At 52.9% G+C, this 17,262-nt stretch overlaps 10 protein-coding genes and 1 non-coding gene across 11 annotated transcripts; 4 read left to right on the top strand and 7 right to left on the bottom strand.

Annotated features, from left to right (window-relative positions):
• The first annotated feature begins 109 nt into the window (after positions 1–109).
• QC763_0013860 (uncharacterized protein) lies at positions 110–762 on the top strand. The gene is made up of 2 exons (XM_062905263.1): positions 110–265; positions 393–762. The coding sequence occupies exons 1-2, from the start codon at positions 242–244 to the stop codon at positions 603–605; spliced, it is 237 nt and encodes a 78-aa protein (XP_062770744.1). The 5' UTR covers positions 110–241; the 3' UTR covers positions 606–762.
• Positions 763–1,493: 731 nt separating this feature from the next.
• QC763_0013850 lies at positions 1,494–1,588 on the bottom strand. Its single transcript has one exon. It is a non-coding gene; the product is annotated as a tRNA-Glu (tRNA).
• Positions 1,589–2,119: 531 nt separating this feature from the next.
• QC763_111865 (uncharacterized protein) lies at positions 2,120–3,014 on the bottom strand (the record flags this gene model as incomplete). Its single annotated transcript, XM_062907772.1, is given in 4 exon segments — positions 2,120–2,197; positions 2,206–2,383; positions 2,482–2,699; positions 2,988–3,014. Coding segments are annotated over 4 exon segments (501 nt in total).
• Positions 3,015–3,301: 287 nt separating this feature from the next.
• On the bottom strand, positions 3,302–3,754 carry QC763_0013830 (uncharacterized protein; the record flags this gene model as incomplete). Its single annotated transcript, XM_062905262.1, has 2 exons — positions 3,302–3,348; positions 3,445–3,754. The coding sequence occupies 2 exons, from the start codon at positions 3,752–3,754 to the stop codon at positions 3,302–3,304; spliced, it is 357 nt and encodes a 118-aa protein (XP_062770742.1).
• Positions 3,755–4,946: 1,192 nt separating this feature from the next.
• Positions 4,947–6,279, bottom strand: QC763_111860 (uncharacterized protein; the record flags this gene model as incomplete). Its single annotated transcript, XM_062907771.1, has 2 exons — positions 4,947–5,609; positions 5,674–6,279. 2 exons carry the CDS (start codon positions 6,277–6,279, stop codon positions 4,947–4,949), a joined length of 1,269 nt encoding a protein of 422 aa, XP_062770741.1.
• Positions 6,280–7,325: 1,046 nt separating this feature from the next.
• Positions 7,326–9,237, bottom strand: PUT2 (1-pyrroline-5-carboxylate dehydrogenase; the record flags this gene model as incomplete). The annotated part of the gene is made up of 2 exons (XM_062907770.1): positions 7,326–8,993; positions 9,046–9,237. 2 exons carry the CDS (start codon positions 9,235–9,237, stop codon positions 7,326–7,328), a joined length of 1,860 nt encoding a protein of 619 aa, XP_062770740.1.
• Positions 9,238–9,409: 172 nt separating this feature from the next.
• QC763_111820 (uncharacterized protein) lies at positions 9,410–13,615 on the top strand. The gene is made up of 2 exons (XM_062907767.1): positions 9,410–13,157; positions 13,292–13,615. The coding sequence occupies exons 1-2, from the start codon at positions 12,932–12,934 to the stop codon at positions 13,369–13,371; spliced, it is 306 nt and encodes a 101-aa protein (XP_062770737.1). The 5' UTR covers positions 9,410–12,931; the 3' UTR covers positions 13,372–13,615.
• On the bottom strand, positions 9,444–9,494 carry QC763_111840 (uncharacterized protein; the record flags this gene model as incomplete). Its single annotated transcript, XM_062907769.1, has 1 exon — positions 9,444–9,494. The coding sequence occupies one exon, from the start codon at positions 9,492–9,494 to the stop codon at positions 9,444–9,446; it is 51 nt and encodes a 16-aa protein (XP_062770739.1).
• Positions 9,891–12,604, bottom strand: NSR1 (nuclear localization sequence binding protein). Its single transcript, XM_062907768.1, has 4 exons — positions 11,961–12,604; positions 11,291–11,898; positions 10,148–11,228; positions 9,891–9,968 (listed from the first exon to the last, which is right to left on the bottom strand). Exons 1-3 carry the CDS (start codon positions 12,414–12,416, stop codon positions 10,904–10,906), a joined length of 1,389 nt encoding a protein of 462 aa, XP_062770738.1. The 5' UTR covers positions 12,417–12,604; the 3' UTR covers positions 9,891–9,968; positions 10,148–10,903.
• Positions 13,616–13,717: 102 nt separating the features above from the next.
• Positions 13,718–15,063, top strand: QC763_111810 (uncharacterized protein). Its single transcript, XM_062907766.1, has 2 exons — positions 13,718–14,241; positions 14,310–15,063. The coding sequence occupies exons 1-2, from the start codon at positions 13,863–13,865 to the stop codon at positions 14,564–14,566; spliced, it is 636 nt and encodes a 211-aa protein (XP_062770736.1). The 5' UTR covers positions 13,718–13,862; the 3' UTR covers positions 14,567–15,063.
• A 215-nt stretch (positions 15,064–15,278) lies between these two features.
• QC763_111800 (uncharacterized protein) lies at positions 15,279–17,244 on the top strand. The gene is made up of 2 exons (XM_062907765.1): positions 15,279–16,316; positions 16,375–17,244. Exons 1-2 carry the CDS (start codon positions 15,794–15,796, stop codon positions 16,704–16,706), a joined length of 855 nt encoding a protein of 284 aa, XP_062770735.1. The 5' UTR covers positions 15,279–15,793; the 3' UTR covers positions 16,707–17,244.
• The last annotated feature ends 18 nt before the right edge of the window (positions 17,245–17,262 follow it).

Below are 17,262 nucleotides of genomic sequence, written 5' to 3'. Positions count from 1 at the left end.
TCGCGATGCTGCTGGCGACGATCACACCTGAAGGAGGCAGTCATTCATCCCATGGCTTCCTCTGCTTGCAACATAAATGGGACTTTATTTCTATGGAAAGTCAGGTTTATCTTTTCCCCTCTTTTTTCGTAACGTCGTCCATCCATCCATCTGTTTACTTTGGTGCTAGTAACTCTTGAAACATTCCAGCCCATTTCAAGTCTCTTCGCACAGAGCCAGAGACAAACACCCGCTCATCATCATGACGATAAGTGTTTGGTACTACGTGAGTAAAACCCCCGAGGACATTCCATCTAGTCCTAACCTGCCACCAGTCTCCCCAACTTGATCTTCCCATCCATGGATTAAAGTTGAGCTTCACCCCCAACTAACCACCTACCTACTATACACAGGAAAATTGCCTCGACGGCCCCTATAATACCGTCCTCGACATATACTGCGCCAACTGCAACGCCCCACGCAATTCATACTGTACCGTCCAGGGTGTGCCCCCTCCGCGGTCGCTATTTCAGCCGCCCAGAAATGCCGCCGTCACAACCACCTCCTCTACCACGACCTACTCCTCCTCGTCTTCTTCGAGTTACCCGCGCCAAACATCGAGTTGATGAGAAGGTCACTCACTCTGACCTGCGGGTGATGGTTTGTTTGTGCGTACCTGTAGGCAGGGCAGGGCAGGGCACCTAGTTTTGACTGTTCGCAAGTCTTGACGTGAGCAGCAGCTCGGTCTTGTGTATCTAGCTCACAGGTTGACTTTCATCCGAGACACAGATGAATATGATCTACTTCTTCATTTACTGTTGCCGTGCTCTCTGTACAAGACCTCATATCTGATCTTTAGTCTCCCTTTCCGCATTCTTTACCTCTCAAGGAATCAACATAATATTTGCCAGATAACATCAACACCAGTCCCCAATGTTGTATCTTGAGCTGAGTACAGTCGTCTGTAAGGGTATGTACTAAAAAGGGGCCCCCCTTACCCGTGGTCTAATAGCTGTCAAGACTGGGTACGGAGTCAGTGGAGCTTTTCAAGAGGGAAAAAAAAACCAGGAAAAAAACATACAACACCGAGGATTCCCCAGTGGTCACCCACCTGAGTACTGATTCGGCCCTCAGCTGTTTGACTCGGGCAGAGCGGACGGGATGCCGTATTTTCAGCTGGGTGTGGTCGTATGTGCTTGTTGAGGTCTGAAGATGGGATTATGTTTGGACGATCAGACCAGCACTGGGCATGCTCCGGTGGTTTGAGAAAGCGCCAACTTCAAAACATACCAGCGATACAGCTTTGGGTGTGTCAGTAATCGATAGACAATCAGAGCAGGAAGACTGTGTGTGGTTTGTAGAGGTACAAGTTTGAAAGGCACATCAACCGTCTCAAAGTCCGGGAGCATTTCTTACTGCACCAAAGACACACACACTCACAATGTTATTTATGTATGGCAGGAGAAAAGAACAAAACTGAAATCTGATGCAAAAATGCAAAAAGAATGTTGTGACTCGGATACCGGGAGTCGAACCCGGGGCTGTTGAGAGAGAGGCAATCACTCCTGAGAAGTGAGAGTCAACGATGTTACCGCTACACCATACCCGATGGAGGATGGTTCCAATTGAATTGATGAAAGCAGGAGTGGGTTGTGGCATTATGATGGAAGGCTTGTCCCGGCCCAAGTTGTGGGCGGAAACAAGTTTTTTCCGTCTTGGTGGGGGACGGCTGTCAGTTGTTGTTACGTACTGGCATCAAGGTCAGGGATAGCCTCACTTCGCACTTACACGGAAAACCTGGGGACAGAAATGAAAGCCAGAAAACAACACACAATGTCCATTTTCTCTGATCATCACATCTATCCCAAACACAAACCCAAGCCCATCGTATATTATACATAGGCATCCATCCTCAGCAGGAGGCGATCGCAGTCAAGCCAACAACCAAGAGCCGCGATACTCAGTACCGCTGTTCCTACCATGGTGATAATCCCATCCCGCCACAACAGGAACCCCCTCTCCAGCCGCTGACCCAACAATAACACCAGTCGAACCTGTTCCTGATGAACCAACAGGATCCATCCCAACAGAGCCCACTGCACAACCCCCTGACGAAACCCCAACTCCAAAAAGCACCAAATCAACCCACTTCCCAACCACAAACCCTATCAATATCCCCAAAGCCAGAATCAACAGGCAAACCGTGAGCGTAAGCGAGCTGCTAACCTCTCGTTCAACCCAGTTCTGCCTGAAGCTCATCTGCCCAATCCGCATGTAAAACATCTCCTTCCTCTCCTCCTTCACCTTCCCTTCATGACTACTACTATACCCATAAACAACCCCAAACAAATCCGGCACCAACTCCACACTCTCCTTCGGCCGTGCCGTGGGTTTCTCCTCAACCCTTGGTGAGAAAAATTGTCAGGTCAGGGTCATTTATTGACTTTTTCCATCACAACATCGTCAGCAACAATAAGAAATGAAAAGTCAAGGAGAGCTTACAGCAGTGTCAACGAGACATCACCCTGCAGCCTAGCCTTCAGCTCAACCTCCACGTCAAGGTTAAGCCCAAGCTGAAGCCTCACAGGCTTGGTGTCAGCCAGACGGGGCAACACAGCAGGGTTGGACAAGCCGCCAGCCTGGGCGAGCTGCTTGTTGTTTCTGCGGCGGCGACGGCCGCGCGAGTCGACCGACGAGGCGTCCGAGGCGGAGTCGTCGAGCTAATGATTTCTCACGTCAACACATCGTTCGCGTCGGGCGTCGAACAAAAGCAAGAGAGAGAGAACAAAAAGATTTACCTGGCGGCGTAAGTCAGCAAGTAGCTTCTCTTGTGTGTTATTGTTTGATGATGATAATGGCTGTTGTTGTTGTTGTCCACCAGCACCAAATCTCTCCCCAGCTCCCATACCCCTATCATACGTGGGACGAGAGGGGGGCAGAGGGGGGAGATTGGTTGGATTGGGGAATGGGGAAGGGGCAGCAGAGGAAGAAGGAAAGGGAGGAGCAACCTTGGGCATGACGGGGTTGGAAGCCATTTTGTCGTTTGAAGAAGAGCTACCACTCAAAAAGGATGTGTCTTGGTTGATCGTGATACAAGTCAGCGACTGCAAGAAACTGTGCGAGTGCTGGGCGTAAAAGACTGTCGGCCTGCGTTTGCGGGATTGCTGAACGAGGCGGAGAGGACGGGCTTTTCCCGATGAGGTGAAGACGGTGCGAGAAGGCTTTGCTGATGATGATGGTTGAACAAGGGGTGGTGAGACTGACTGCTGCCGACGAAAGGATGTGTCGGTGGGTGATCTGCCGTCTTCTTCTTCAAAGTTGTCTAACCGATGGTGATGGTGGTGATGGGCGGCTCGCGCAGGTAACGGTCTAGAAGGGAATGCCGGCTTCTTAGGACCGAGTCGATAATGAAGATAATCGTTGGAGCCGGGAAGCGGCGGGAGGGTGCGCGGGGTGAGTGAGTACCTTGCGGGCGAAGAGAGGGAGTCTTGACGACAACGATGATATTGTTGATGATGCTGGAGAGAAGCTTGAATGCTTTCCCCTGGCCGGTGAACGGGAAAGCGAGGGAATGTACAAAGGTGAGAGTACCGCTGCTGGGGTTGATCCACGCCGTGCGGCTCCTGTAGTAAATGGGTTGGTCGGACTTCCAGAGCCGACGAAGAACACAAATGAAGTGAAAGTTGTTGTTGATAGAAGCTGGTGCTTGCTGATGCTGAGAGGAGAGATGAACACAAAACAACGAGGGAGATCCACGGTTATATACCAGATCCATCAACCTCTTCCTGCAACCTCCAAACTGCTCATCTCCATGCCATCACTCCCAAAGGAGAGTCAGTCACATCTTCCACTGGACAGAGTACCTCGACCTAGACCCCTGCCAAGACGACCTTTGCCTTCCTCCCCCCCCATATCCGCCAGTTCCACATCCCCCAATCGCCTCACTCACAACCTGAACAAAACCCCAGCCTTGCTTCAACTCCTACGTCAACGTTCGTGGTCGTCTTCCTCCTCTGTCGATGTTTGTTTGGAGTCAGGGGTGTCACGTGCCACCAACAAGGGGCTACCCGCAAGCGACAATGCTTGTCTTGCTTGTGTAAGCTTGGGCACGGCACTCCCAAAACAAGCACTCGTACGATCTCGGATGAAACCCCAGACTTTCACCAATCGCCACAGACGTTAGAACTCAGACGCGTGGGACGATTTCCCATCGGAATCGTCAGTCATCCTGCCTCTTTGACCCTCAAGTCCCCCCAACACCTCCAACCTGCAACCATCCATCCTGAGTTATGTTGATGCAACGGTTTCCTCCATTGTGAAGATCCCCCTTTTTTCGCAACATGATAAACAGCCAAAACATCAACTCGAACGATTTTCTCTAGGCGGCGAACTGTATATCGTTGACATTTATCTTATCCTCGGGTCATCATAGCGTATCCTCAATGTACACAATATCTCGGTGCGATTGTAACCGAAAGAGCGAGCAGCTTGGATTGAGTTGCGAGTCAGATACCGAGTTCGCGCGCCAGAAAAGACCATGCATCTACCTAACAAATACCGACTTTAGACGACCAACAACAAAAGATAAATCTACTGGCAAAACATCACAAATAGTTAGCCACCCAGCCGATTACACAAAACAGTAAACGCCTTCCTGATCCCAGCCAGCCCCTGTTTTTTTTCGTCCCAGAGATAGGGAGAGTACATCATTATCAGGCCACACGCCGGGCTCACTTTTGTTTCTCCTCTTGATGAAACATCTTGACTGTCCAACTTTGGTTGCCAACACCGTCCTTTCATCCAGTCATCTCCATTGGGTCATCAAGCCCCGAAAGGTCGCCATTCCCAGTCCATCTCAGCGGGTCATCCATCCCAAATCTCACACAGGGTTATCACTCCCCAAAGGGTCACCAATCCCAACCCATCTCAACCGCCATCAATCCCACCTTACCACTCCCCCATCAAGTCTACGTACTCAACAAATCCCTCACACTCATCCCCCGCCCCCTCTGCTCCCCATTCCCATTCCCATTCCCATTCCCACTTCCCCCACCCCCACCCCTCCCCCCCATCTGATTCAACATCAACAGCGCAGCCGTAGCCTCCTGATCCAAATCCCTCGGCCCCAGCGCCGGACTAGTCAACTGCGAACCCAGCCCTCCACCCCCATACCCATACCCAATCCCCTGCTGCGGCCCAAAAGCCGGACTCGTCATCGCCGACGAAGTCCCATAGACACTACTACCCCCTCCCCCCCCAAGCGAGAAAGACCCAGACCTATAATGATCCGTGCCCGTAGAAACAGAAGAAACAGACCCGTGCCGATTCCGGGATTGATCCAGCGGCAGCAAAGCAGGAGAAATAGACGGCAACCTCGAGTGAGGGTGCGACACAGTAGGCGTAAACGCCGGTGATGGAGCCGCCGAGGTAGATGATGAGGGAGATTGCCCTGACATTTCCACGTCTTCGGGGGAGGAACTTGACGGGATATACGGTGCGAAAACCGGGGAGGGGAGGGTGTTAGTGGTCGGGGTGGGCGCGTTTGCTTCTGATTCAGATGTTGTGTTGCTGCGTTGGGCTTTGAGCTGGCTGACGCAGTCTTCGAGGTAGCGGACGTATTCGATTGAGGCCTGGGGACAGGTATGTCATTAGTGATAGGAAGGAAAGGGGTGGGAAAAAAGGGGGACATATTACCTGTAGAATAGCCAGCTTGTGCATCTCCCCAGTGCAAGCTGGGATCAAGCTTTTGAGAACGGCAAACTCCTCATTCATTTTGGATCTTCTTCTACGTTCGATGAGGCTATGGGCGGTTTTTCTTGCGATTTTCCTCCCTGCGGCGCTCGTGGCGGAGGGTTGTTTTCTCTTGGTTCCGGCTGTGGTTGTTGTGGTGGTAATCGTGGTAGTAGCACTGCCGGCTGCGTTGTTGGACTTGGAACTGCCAGCAACAGCAGCCGTCCTTGTCGTCGATGTTGTCGACACTGCCGTCTCCTCCTTGGGCTTCATCTGAATGATCTTGCGAGACCTCGTCGGGGGAGGCGGAAGGACAAACTCATCCTTCGCTGGGGCAGGCTGAATAGCAGCAGCAGCAGCAGCAGCCGTCCGCCTTCTTGACTTGACCGTCTCGCTGGCTTGCATTGGAAATACCGTCTGGGATGAAGATGCTGCCGCGTTTGTCGGTTTGGCAGCTATAGCTGGAGGAGGCAGCTCAAACGACATCTGAAGCGACACCATCTTTGATCCATCCTTCCCTTTGATGTCGGTTGAGGAAGCCGGAGTCGGGGGTAATGTCGTTCGAGGCATCTTAATGACCTGATCTTGATTTCGACCCGAATGAATGTATGCGTAACAAGATGAAAGGTAAGGCACAGGCGTAGCAAGTTGGGGACCGATGCTCCGGGACGAAACGTGCTCAGCACTGGTGATGAAAGAAGCAAGGAAAACGAGGCCTTGACGGCAATCACAAGTTTACAATATGGAATCGTCCATGATGGAAAGAAAGATCAAGAATGGGAAAAATAAGTTGGTTGTTATATTGAAGATCCGGGGGGAGGATAAACAATCGAACAGGACCCTGTATAAAACCAACCAGACCGCCAACCTGAGTGTGAGCAAGCAGCGGGAAGCAGGCAAGGCAGATATCGGGAGGGAGCTCAACTGTGAATTTGCGACACCGTGCCCACACCCGCAAGGTTGCTATCGCTGGCTGGCTGGCGAGGAAAGAGAGCAGCACAGTCGCGTGCTCAGCTTCACGAGTCCCGATCCTTTCTGGGCAGCACGGGGTGGAATCCGCCAAGTTGATTGGCCGGCCACCACTCGTGTCAAGTCGGCTGTGTAGTTCACCCCAGAGCCAAGCATTTTCTACAAGAAACCAAATGGGGTGTCATGGACTTGGCAAGATCATAGCTCCCATTTTCTGTACAGGGCCTGTCGATCATCCATCCCCTGGAAACCATCAGGGTACACGAGGGCGTTCAGAGCATCTCACTCGCACGACCATCAAAAAGAGGCTACCATTCGGTAGTAATGATGCCCGTCTATCTCCCAACGGCTCGGGGCAACTGTAACCCTTTGCCCGGTGATACCCTGAGGAAGGGAAACAGCCCATCCAATGCCTCACACATGTGCCCGGCAAACCTTCACAGCATGCTCCACCCACCCACCATCGTGGACTGTCAATATACCTGTGTAACCGTTTTTGATTATCTGTATGTCAAAGCCATCCTACCCAAACTCCCTAATGAAGAACTAGAAGCTTGTCAATGTTCGTTCCGGTCGTAAATGTCACCATCTACCAAGTCTTCCAATCAGGTGGCCGTGTCAACCCTCGCACGTGCTCCCCCTCCAGCTCACACCTCATTGCTCGGATATGCCACCTTTGTCGTGGCGTTAAACTCCTCCTTGATACTCCTCATGCTCACAAACCTCCCCAAAATGGCGATACTCCCTGCCTTGTCGTTGGTGCCGCTCGCCCTGCTCCCTCCAAACGGCTGCTGTCCCACCACTGCTCCCGTGCTCTTGCAGTTGATATAAAAGTTACCCGCCGCATTCCTCAACTTCTCCTCCGCAAACCTCACCGCCGCCCTGTCAGCCGCAAACACCGACCCCGTCAACCCATAATCCGTCGTCCCATCCACAACATCGCACACCTTCCCAAACGCCCCAACCGGATCAGTCGTGTCATCATAGACATAAACCGTCAACACGGGCCCAAAAAGCTCCGTAGAAAACAGCTTATGATCCGGCTTCTTGGCCAAGTAAATAGTAGGCTTAACAAACCACCCCTTCGACCCATCATACGTCCCCCCCGTAAGCAACTCCAACTCCTCATCCCCATTCGCCTCATCAATCGTCCTCGCCAACTTCTTAAAACTCTCCTCATGAATAACCGGCCCAACAAAACTCTCATGCTCCCACGGGTTCCCAACCGTCAACCTCTCCGTCTCCTCCACCAACCTCCCCCTAAACTCCTCCCACCTCGACTTGGGCACATACAAACGACTGGTAGCACTACACTTCTGCCCCTGGTACTCAAACGCCCCCCTAACAGTCTGCACAACCGCATTCTCTAAATCCGCCGAGCTGTGCACCAAGTGAAAGTTCTTCCCCCCCGTCTCCCCCACAATCCTGGGATAACTCTGATATCTCCCCTCCGCAACCCCCTTTCCAATCTCCCCATACAGCTTCCTAAACACCGCCGTGCTGCCCGTGTAATGCAACGCCGCAAACTTTCTATGCGCCAGCACCTCTCTCGTCACCTCCTCCGGATCCCCAGGCACAAGCTGAATCACCTCCCTAGGCAACCCAGCCTCCACCAAAATATTATAAAGCAACCAGTTACTCGCAATTGCGTAGTCACTCGGCTTCCAAACAACCACATTCCCCAACAGCGCCGGCAGACCCGGTAAATTCCCCGCGATGGCCGTAAAATTAAACGGGCTCACCGCGTAGACGAACCCCTCCAGCGGGCGGTATTCCACTCTATTCCACACCCCCGGACTGTTATGTCCCGGTTGCTGGGCGTACAGCTCCTCGGCATACTGGACGTTAAACCTCAAGAAATCCACCAGCTCCGCCGCGGCGTCGATCTCGGCCTGCCACGCGTTTTTCCCTTGGCCTAGCATCGTTGCTGCCATGAGGGGGTAGCGGTATTTAGTCGAGATGAGATCTGCTGCCTTGAGGAAGATGGCTGCTCTGTCGGCGAAAGGGAGGGAGGACCATGACTCTTGCGCGGCGAGGGCGGAGGAGATGGCGGTGCGGATGTTGGTTGGGGAGGCGATGGAGTAGGTCGCTACTGGGGTGGTGTGGGAGGAGGGGGAGTATTGGGTTGCGGTGGACTCGGTGGTGATCTGGTAGGGGGGTGTTAGATATTGGTAAGTGGAGGAAAAGGAGGATGGGGTAGTACATACCTCTTTCCCTCCAATCACAAGAGGTACCTGCAACGGGCCCTTCTTCTGGAGGGCTTCCACTGCTGCTGCGAGACCATCTCTCTGTGCTGAGCCTTTGGCGTAGTGGTGCTATGCCTATTAGCTATCTCCCATCATTCCAGACCACCAGTGACAAACATACATTAGGCTCATTAGCCACCTTGGGGATCTTGAAACTCGCAATCGTCGACATCCTCGTCGAACTCGTTGATAACAATCTCGGTGCAGTAGCTGACAGCAACAACAACAACCTAGGTTTCACCCCAGAAAAAGCAGCCCGAGTGGTAATACCAGAAGAAGAAAGCGAAAACCTTCTCAACTGCCGTGACGCCATTGTCCTTTATCAATCCAAAACTAGCTCTCCTTCGTTGGTTCCGATCACAAAAATGAATAATAAAGGATGCCAACCACCGGCTTGAATCGGCGCAGGAGACAAACACCGTCTCTTTTTAATCTGCCACAACAGCAAAAGTCCTGACGTTTGCCTGCAGCTCCCATCCGCCAAATTATACTGCGGTAACAAGCTCTCCCCTCATTCCATCATCTCCCGGTCTCGCCCACAAGCTCCATGGTCGAATATAGGGACGCCATTCTGTTGGACCGCTTTGTCTCGGCTTTACCCCAAGCTATCTGCCACTGCCGGCGTCATGGTGGGGTAGCTGGCTGGTGATTGGCCAATGGAAAGCTTTGCATGGGCGTTGATAGCGACGGATGATGGCTTATCGGAGCCGAAGTCAACAACATCCGAGAGCTTGACGACGGTTGAGATGAACCGATCACGGGATCAACCTGATCATTTGGTGGTTTCAACTTTGCTGATGGCGAACCGGCGGTGGACTTTGCATCAGGAAGCCGCTCAACAGCGCGGCCTTGGCAGCTGTGCTTGTTCATTGGATAGACCAATGGAAAAATGGATTCTTTAGCAACGGTCACGGAAGCATTGACACGGGCAACACATGGTTGGAAAAGAAACTGACACGGACAGATGCTGAAGTAAACAATGTTTCTTTTCTATTATGAGCTAGGTCTAAAAGATATCTCTTACGATCGGCTAATTCCTGTACACTGCAAGCTGTTAGCATCATTGAATCCAACTAGCAACAGCTCAAAAGAAGGGCGAAGAAATAATGTCAGAAGGAACAATTGTTACAGCCGTAGCTGTATCAATACCTCACAGCCGAATGGCATAGGAATCCCTTTATCATCATGTGAGGGCGAAGACGCAGAAAAGAGAAAAGACTGACCTTTTAGTAGAAACATGTCGCTGAATACTGCTGGTCAGTGCGAAACAACGCCGAAAACCACGCAAGACACAATCATCACCCGCGCTATGGATTACGTATGTACTCATTATGCTCCTGCTGACTGGGTATCGAGATGACTTCGCTGGAAGTCGGAACCATAAGGGTTGGCATACTTACTGGCGTACCAAGTAAATAAAAGGAAAAAAAGCAAAACGCCGTGGATATTATAACCGAACAAAACTTTTGTGATGCCCCCAGAATGAACCCTTGAACCCCAGAACCCTCATAGGAAACCGCGCGCGCAAGCAATGGCCGAAGCCAGCAGAGCCCACAAAAACCCACGAGCCGACAGAGTGCCAGGGAAACCCATCTATGATCAAGCTGATTGCCAAGGTCTGGCAGAACCAGCTAGCATCGCGGCAGCCGATGCAAGAAGCTGTCAAAGAGCAAACCAGCCAGTGTTCAACGATCAAAGCCCTCAGGTACAGTCGCAATCTCAAGCCCACGACTCCAAAGGATTGGAGTTTAAGTTCTCAAAAGCCGACAACCAACAAGCCCTCGAGTATGTCTTAGATAGAGCCCTCGAACCGATCCCACTTTGTGTGCGGCGCATCGCTTTCCACCTCGACCCTCTGGTGTCCCATTCCCAGGACAGCATGTTCACATTCCCTCCCCAACCTCTGTTCAGAAGACGATCTTCTTGCCACGGGCCCCATGGCCTCCACGTTTGGTTTCATCACCATCGGTCTTCTTCGCCTAGAAGGTGACCTTCTTGCCCTGGAAGCCGCTGCCACCACCGCGACCGCCACCGAAGCCGCCGCGGCCACCACCACGACCACCACCACGTCCACCACCGAAGCTGCCACGGCCGCCGCCACGACCGCCACCACGGCCACCGAAACCGCCACGGCCACCACCGCGACCACCACCGCCGCCACCGTTGTTGTCACGGGGCTTGGCGAAGTCAAGACGAACTGGTCTGCCGTCGATGTCAGCGCCGTTGAGCTGCTCGAAAGCGTTCTTGGCATCATCGATGGAGTAGAAAGAGACATAGGCGAAGCCCTTGGGACGGCCACTCTCCCTGTAGATGTTGTCAGCATGCATGAGCACAGAGAGAAAGGAGTGAGGCAGGTAGCAACTTACATGTCAGTGGGGATGCGGAGGCTCTGAACCTTGGCGACCTCGTTGAAGAAGGCAGAGACACCATCCTCATCGGCGCTGAAGGGGAGGTTGCCGACGAAAAGGGTGTCGCTGGGGGGGCTGACGACATCACCATGTTTGCTGGCACGGGCGGCAGCGCGGTCCTGGGGAGCGGCAGCGGGCTTGGCAGCAAAGTCAAGACGCATCTCACGGCCCTGTAGATCGCCGCCGTTCTTGGCGTTGAAAGCCTTCTCGGCATTCTCGTGGGTGTCGAAGTCGATGTAGCCGAAGCCACGGGACCGGCCGCTCTCCTTGTCGGAGACGACACGGGCACCGGTGAGACCCTCGAAGTCCTTGAACTCCTCGTAGAGGATGTTGTCATCAATGCCCCAGCCGAGGTTGCCGCACCAGAGGGTGGCGCTCTTCTCCTCGCTGTCTTCAACAGCCTTGTTCTTCTTGGCCTCGGGCTCCTCAGCCTCCTCCTCAGCCTTTCTCTTCTTGGAGGGCTCAGCCTTCTCCTCGGTAGACTCGGAAGAAGCCTCCTCGGAAGACTCCTCCTCCTCCTCAGAAGAGTCAGAGTCAGAGCCGGAGTCGTCGGAATCCTCCTCAGACTGTCAAGAATCGGTTAGCATGATGCATGGACAGCCATGATGGTCAGGTAGTGGTGACTTACGGAGTCAGAGCCGGACTCGGCCTTCTTCTCAGCCTTGGCGGCCTTGCCGTTCACGGCAGCCTTGGGCTTCTCCTCCTCCTCAGACTCGGAGTCGGAGTCGGAAGAGTCAGAGTCGGAAGAGTCGGAGCTCTCCTTGGCGGCGGCAGCCTTAGCCTTGCCGTTGGTGACGGGAGCATCGACCATCTCCTCATCAGAGTTGGACTCCTCCTCGGAGCTGGAGGAGCTGGCCTCAGACTCGGAGTCGGACTCAGACTCAGACTCGCTGGACTCAGACTCGGACTCGACCTTCTTCTTGGACTTCTTGTCGGTGGCCTTCTCCTTGGACCCGACGGCCTTCTTAGCGACCTCCTTGGCGGACTTGACGACCTTCTCGACCTTCTTGACGACGGGAGAGGCGGCGGGCTTAGCAGCGGCCTTGGTGGCCTTGCTGCCCTTGGCTTCCTTGGTCTTGCCCATTGTGAATGTGATAGAGATTGAAGTGGAAAAGGCTGAAAGATGCTTTTCCTGAGATGGGCGAAGGTGAGAGGATGCAGATAGAAAAAGTTTGGTGGGAGGTTGGGGGAAGGAGGGAAGAGATTTATAAGAGGGCAGTCGCAAAAGCTTGCGCTCGCGAGGCTCGATAAGCAGAAAAAAATCTTATCTTGTACTTTTTAGCGGGGCAACGCGGGCGGTGAAGCACGCTAGTTGGCTGCAATGGGTTTTGTGCACGGAATTGGCCTTGGCAGTGTTGCGTCCAATTTGCCGCCTGCAAAATCAGGCAGAATATGGCAGAGCGCACAGCAAGCTTGGGAGCTCGGACCACCTGCGGTAGGTGGGCAGCTGGCAATGGCGTTGTGAGTTCGGCATCCCGCTCTCGAAGTGAAGCATCTCCGTCGCTGGACTGCTGCACCGAACCCTGCTGTCCACCCGCCGCAACAAACCGATAGTCAGGCCCCGAATATCCCAAATTCGCAGGCCTTTCCTCCAGAATCATGCCTACCCCCGAGTCCGAGGCCTTCCTGGCCAAGAAGCCCAAGGTCCCCGCCTCCTTCGATGGCGTCGATTTCGAGGACACCAAGCGCCTTAAGGCCGCTCAAGATGCCATTATCCGGGAGCAATGGGTTCAGGTCATGATGGGTCGGCTAGTGCGGGAGGAGCTGAGCAAATGTTACTACCGGGAGGGTGTCAACCACTTGGAGAAGTGCGGTCGTCTCAGAGGTTAGTCTTGGTCTGGGGAAGATGGCAGGGCATCAGAAGGACAGGATCGACGCTATGTGATTGGGGATTCTGGCCAGAAACTATGCGGAATTTTTGGTGTTTGTCATTGAATATATACTAATGATATGGTGCAGAGCGGTATCTCGAGCTTCTCAAGGACTCCCGGGCCAAGGGTTACCTGTTTGAGCAGCAAAACATTATTCCCAAGGAATGAGGGGTTACGGACCGACATGGATTTTGAGGACAGTGAATGTGAGCTTTGGGGAGTGAATAGACGGCATTATAAAGTGGACGGCCGGGTAGCTGTGGTGGTGGATGGGTGGACTCGGCAGGAACAAGCAGCCATGACGGCAGAGCAAGCATGGCAGCTGTTTACCTTGACCATTGAGTCGCTGCGCCGGGGACTCGATATTGTAAATACAGACAATGGAGACCTGTTAAAACACCGTGAATATGTTTAATGCCAATTACATGTTTTATGCCCATGCGCAATAGTTGATTTTAAAATGTAGATGTTGCGCTTGTCGTGAGCTGGACATGACATCCATCCAATTACCAAACGGCGCAATTGTGCATCTCGGCCTCCCTAGAAATTTTTAGCTTGGCTCCTCCGCAAACCACCCGCGGCCTTCAAGAAGTGCCCCCTCCCCCATTCCACCACCAACCACAGCAGTCCCCCGTTCGCCGACACATTCTTCAAAAACCATGATCTGTCGAAGTTGTCTCCGGCAGGCGTCTGGTCTGACCTCCAGGCAGTTCACAGCAATCACATCCCAAACAGTGACGAGGACGACACCGAGGATACTACAAGCCTTCTTCAGCACCACCCTCCGCGCGCGCAATGCCGCTGCCGCCGCCGAGGCTCCCGAACTCACTCCCTTAAACACCGAGCCAACAACAGACAATGCCGCCGGTCTCTCGTCATGCCCTGCTGGCACCGTTCTCAACGGCCTCAACTACCTCAAGGGCAAAACCGATCCTGTGGCGCTCCCCGATGATCAGTACCCCGAGTGGCTCTGGAAGTGCGTGGAAGTAGGACAGAAGCGCAGCGATGATGCTGATGCGGATGCTGGAGATGCTTATTGTATGTTTCATTCTTGTGTGTGTGCGGTCAGGGGAGTATTCGTCTGCTGACAACAATCCTTTTCACAGCCAAATCCAAGAAGCAACGTAGATTAGCGGCGAAGAGACAGCGACAACTCGAGGCGAAACTCATGGCATCCGGTGACCTCGAGGCCCTCGCACCAAAGATCCCAATCCAGAAGCAGACCATCAACCTTCCCGCCGCCCCGACCGGCGAGCTCAAGGAGGTGTTGGAGGCGGCCGACAAGAGACAAGAACTGCGCAAGGCCATGCGCAAGGAGAGACGTGCCAACATCAAGGAGAGCAACTACCTCAAGACCATGTAAAGGGTGATGTAGGGTCGCTTTGGCTTTGGGGTTGGGGGGTGGTGAGGTGTTGGGCGAATGGGGGGTCCGCGCCATTGTGTATAATATGATGTATTGTATGTATACAACGATTTGGGGAGCATATTACCTCAGGAATGAGTACTATGGGTATGGGTGTTTGGGTTTCAGTCAAGCTATCCTGAGACCTCGAATGATAGAGCCGAGTCTCGTATGTTGGTGTCTACAGCGAGCTGACTGGTGGTTACCGCTGTCTGTTGCTCGCAGAAATTCGGCTGCATACTTCCCGAGATACCTACCTAGCACGACTATATCCACCATTCAGCTGGGTCCGAATTACCTGGCTTCGTTACATAGTGGCTAGAAGTGAAGTTTCCAGGGAAAAGTCAGCAGTCAGTTCGAGGCTGCTTTGGTATAGACTCTTGGCCTGAGACTGTGTCGCGTTGGGTTTTGTAGGTACACGGCGGAACAATAATACACATATGTTGCCTCACTCCTCGTAGAATATCATGCTCATAGTACCTGCTGCAGAACAGCAAATCTTCATCATGAGCTTACTGTGTAGTAGAACATGATGTCCATGGAGGGGGTGAGGGTGCAAATAACGGGAACGCTAGAGCCACCCCACTCTCACCGAAGGTGTGGACCCTGGCGCTCCACCACCGCAAGTGAGCTCCCCTGCAGACACGCCTGGCACGGTTCACCTGAAAGTTCACGACTCCCACTCACTCACATCACCGACTCCAAATCAGCATCAACAATCTTCATCAGCGCGCAATTGGTACCTCTCACGACTCTATTATCATATTACATATCAGAATTGCGTGTTTAAAGATCGATACACTCACAGGATTCAGCTACGACATCACGTTCTACACCGAAGGTTACTGACGCTGAGACGAGGAGAGCGGAAGTTGGGAAGGGAGTGCGCCAGCTGGGGTCAAATTGCAGCGCAAGCTCAGACTGGGGAGATCATCGGATAGGAGGTCGACGGTGATGGCAGAGAGCTGTTGACTGGAGCTGTTCTGGTTGCGACCCCCCAAGTCGAACACGCCAACCCACATCGTGGGAGTCGAGCTGCTTGACCTAACTCATCGACTCGGCACTTTTGTCAACTAAAACTCAGAATCGGGAATTGCGTGCGATTTTTATTCATCCATCGCTCACAATTCGAACCACCATTCAAAAATCATCACCCGTTTCATCAACCTCATCCCAAGCACTCTCAGAATGGCGCCAACGCCGGCTTACTTCCAGGCCCTCCTGAGGCCAGCAGTCCTTCAGATCCTTCGCGCAACCGGTTACCACGCAATGAAGCCTTCAGTATTGGATTTTGTCACGCAACTAGCAGCTGCCTACCTCGACCGACTATGCTTCCTCACGGCCAAGCACGCCACCCTCAACAGCCACGCTCTAGATGGCTTCACAGACGAGGACGAAATCCTCTTTGAGCTCAATAACGGCACATTCATCGCGCCAGACGGCCCATTTCTTAACCCCTACTCCGACTATGTCCCACCACCAAGCGTAACCAGCCCTTCAGTCGCCACACCATCAGTAGTAGACGTGCGGATGGCGCTTCAAGAAGTCGGTGCTTTACTACCGGAGAAGTCCCAACAGGAGCAAGACTACCTCGGAATCGAGGACATGAGAGGAGTGGAGGCATTTATAGCCTGGGCGATGGGGCCAATCAACAAGGAGATTCAGAGGATAGCGCTTGATGGAAATGATGAGGCGAAGGATTATCTTGACGGTTTGTTCCGCCCTGGCCTCCTTTTTATTACAGATTTATCTTGCTAACTCATGCATAGCCCTTATAAAGAAACACAGCAAAGGAGCGGACGACACCAAATTTCTTGGCACACTTCTAGGCCGACCAATCGAGCAAGGAGAGGTAGCTATTGAGGGAGGAGGCCCGACAAGCATCAGAGAGTGGGAGGAGATACGAAAAAAGGCGGCCGAGAGACCGACACCACCACCGTTGGAGAACCATAACCTCATAAATGACGACGGGGAAGATTCACGTCCGGGCAGTTCGGGGCTTAGTTCGCTTGCGGATGAGGACGTGGATATGGATCTGGACATTGGGATTGGCATGGGTGGTGTGGGAAATGGGGTTGAGATGGATGACTCGGGGGCTTAGAAGACTGGGAAGGAATCTGTCTCTAGTCCTCCAACGCTGGGAAGGGAGAGTGTGAGTACTGAGGGAGAGGGTGGAGCGGAGGAGGCGGGGGCAGTGAATGATTGTGAGACATTTTGCTCGTCTGATGGGAGCTTTTTCGTGTTGGGGTCGGTAGAAGTTTGATTTCAGGCTTGCAAATTGAGCAAGAGGAGAAGAAGCATGGGTACCGGCGCGTTTGTTTAGATACCATTTTTGAGTTGCTGGGCCAGGCAGGGAAAATACAGGCATAGCGAGTGGCGTTTTTTTTTTTGGGGGGGGTGATTTGCGGAAGACAAGAGGATATCTAGGTACTCGGGGGTGCTATTTCACTTTGCGCAAAGGAGGGGTTCTGGAGGTAGCACGAATAGAAGCTGGAGCAGATACACTGATTGAATGGGCCAGTTTAATGTTGAGGAAGGGATAGGACTGAAAGTAACGACAGAAATAGCGTGTTGTAATATTGATGTATAATGGCGCCCTCACCACAAATATTTGGCACAGTGAAAGTAGATCAACCCATATTATATTGTGAGACATA

This window comes from Podospora pseudopauciseta, chromosome 1 (genome assembly GCF_035222475.1).
Source record: "Podospora pseudopauciseta strain CBS 411.78 chromosome 1, whole genome shotgun sequence".
In the NCBI taxonomy this organism is placed as follows: Eukaryota; Fungi; Ascomycota; class Sordariomycetes; order Sordariales; family Podosporaceae; genus Podospora; species Podospora pseudopauciseta.
Note: the sequence above shows the minus strand (reverse complement) of the source record. Positions and strands in the feature narration are given on the sequence as shown.

Coding starts and splice junctions, on each gene's coding strand:
- QC763_111800 (XM_062907765.1), top strand. CDS start 15,794: ATGGCGCCAACGCCGGCTTACTTCCAGGCCCTCCTGAGGCCAGCAGTC. Junction 16,317..16,374: donor GGCGAAGGATTATCTTGACG/GTTTGTTCCGCC, acceptor ACTCATGCATAG/CCCTTATAAAGAAACACAGC.
- QC763_111820 (XM_062907767.1), top strand. CDS start 12,932: ATGCCTACCCCCGAGTCCGAGGCCTTCCTGGCCAAGAAGCCCAAGGTC. Junction 13,158..13,291: donor GAAGTGCGGTCGTCTCAGAG/GTTAGTCTTGGT, acceptor GATATGGTGCAG/AGCGGTATCTCGAGCTTCTC.
- QC763_111810 (XM_062907766.1), top strand. CDS start 13,863: ATGATCTGTCGAAGTTGTCTCCGGCAGGCGTCTGGTCTGACCTCCAGG. Junction 14,242..14,309: donor GGATGCTGGAGATGCTTATT/GTATGTTTCATT, acceptor TCCTTTTCACAG/CCAAATCCAAGAAGCAACGT.
- QC763_0013860 (XM_062905263.1), top strand. CDS start 242: ATGACGATAAGTGTTTGGTACTAC. Junction 266..392: donor CGATAAGTGTTTGGTACTAC/GTGAGTAAAACC, acceptor TACTATACACAG/GAAAATTGCCTCGACGGCCC.
- NSR1 (XM_062907768.1), bottom strand. CDS start 12,416: ATGGGCAAGACCAAGGAAGCCAAGGGCAGCAAGGCCACCAAGGCCGCT. Junction 11,899..11,960: donor CCGAGTCCGGCTCTGACTCC/GTAAGTCACCAC, acceptor GATTCTTGACAG/TCTGAGGAGGATTCCGACGA. Junction 11,229..11,290: donor CTCCGCATCCCCACTGACAT/GTAAGTTGCTAC, acceptor CAACATCTACAG/GGAGAGTGGCCGTCCCAAGG.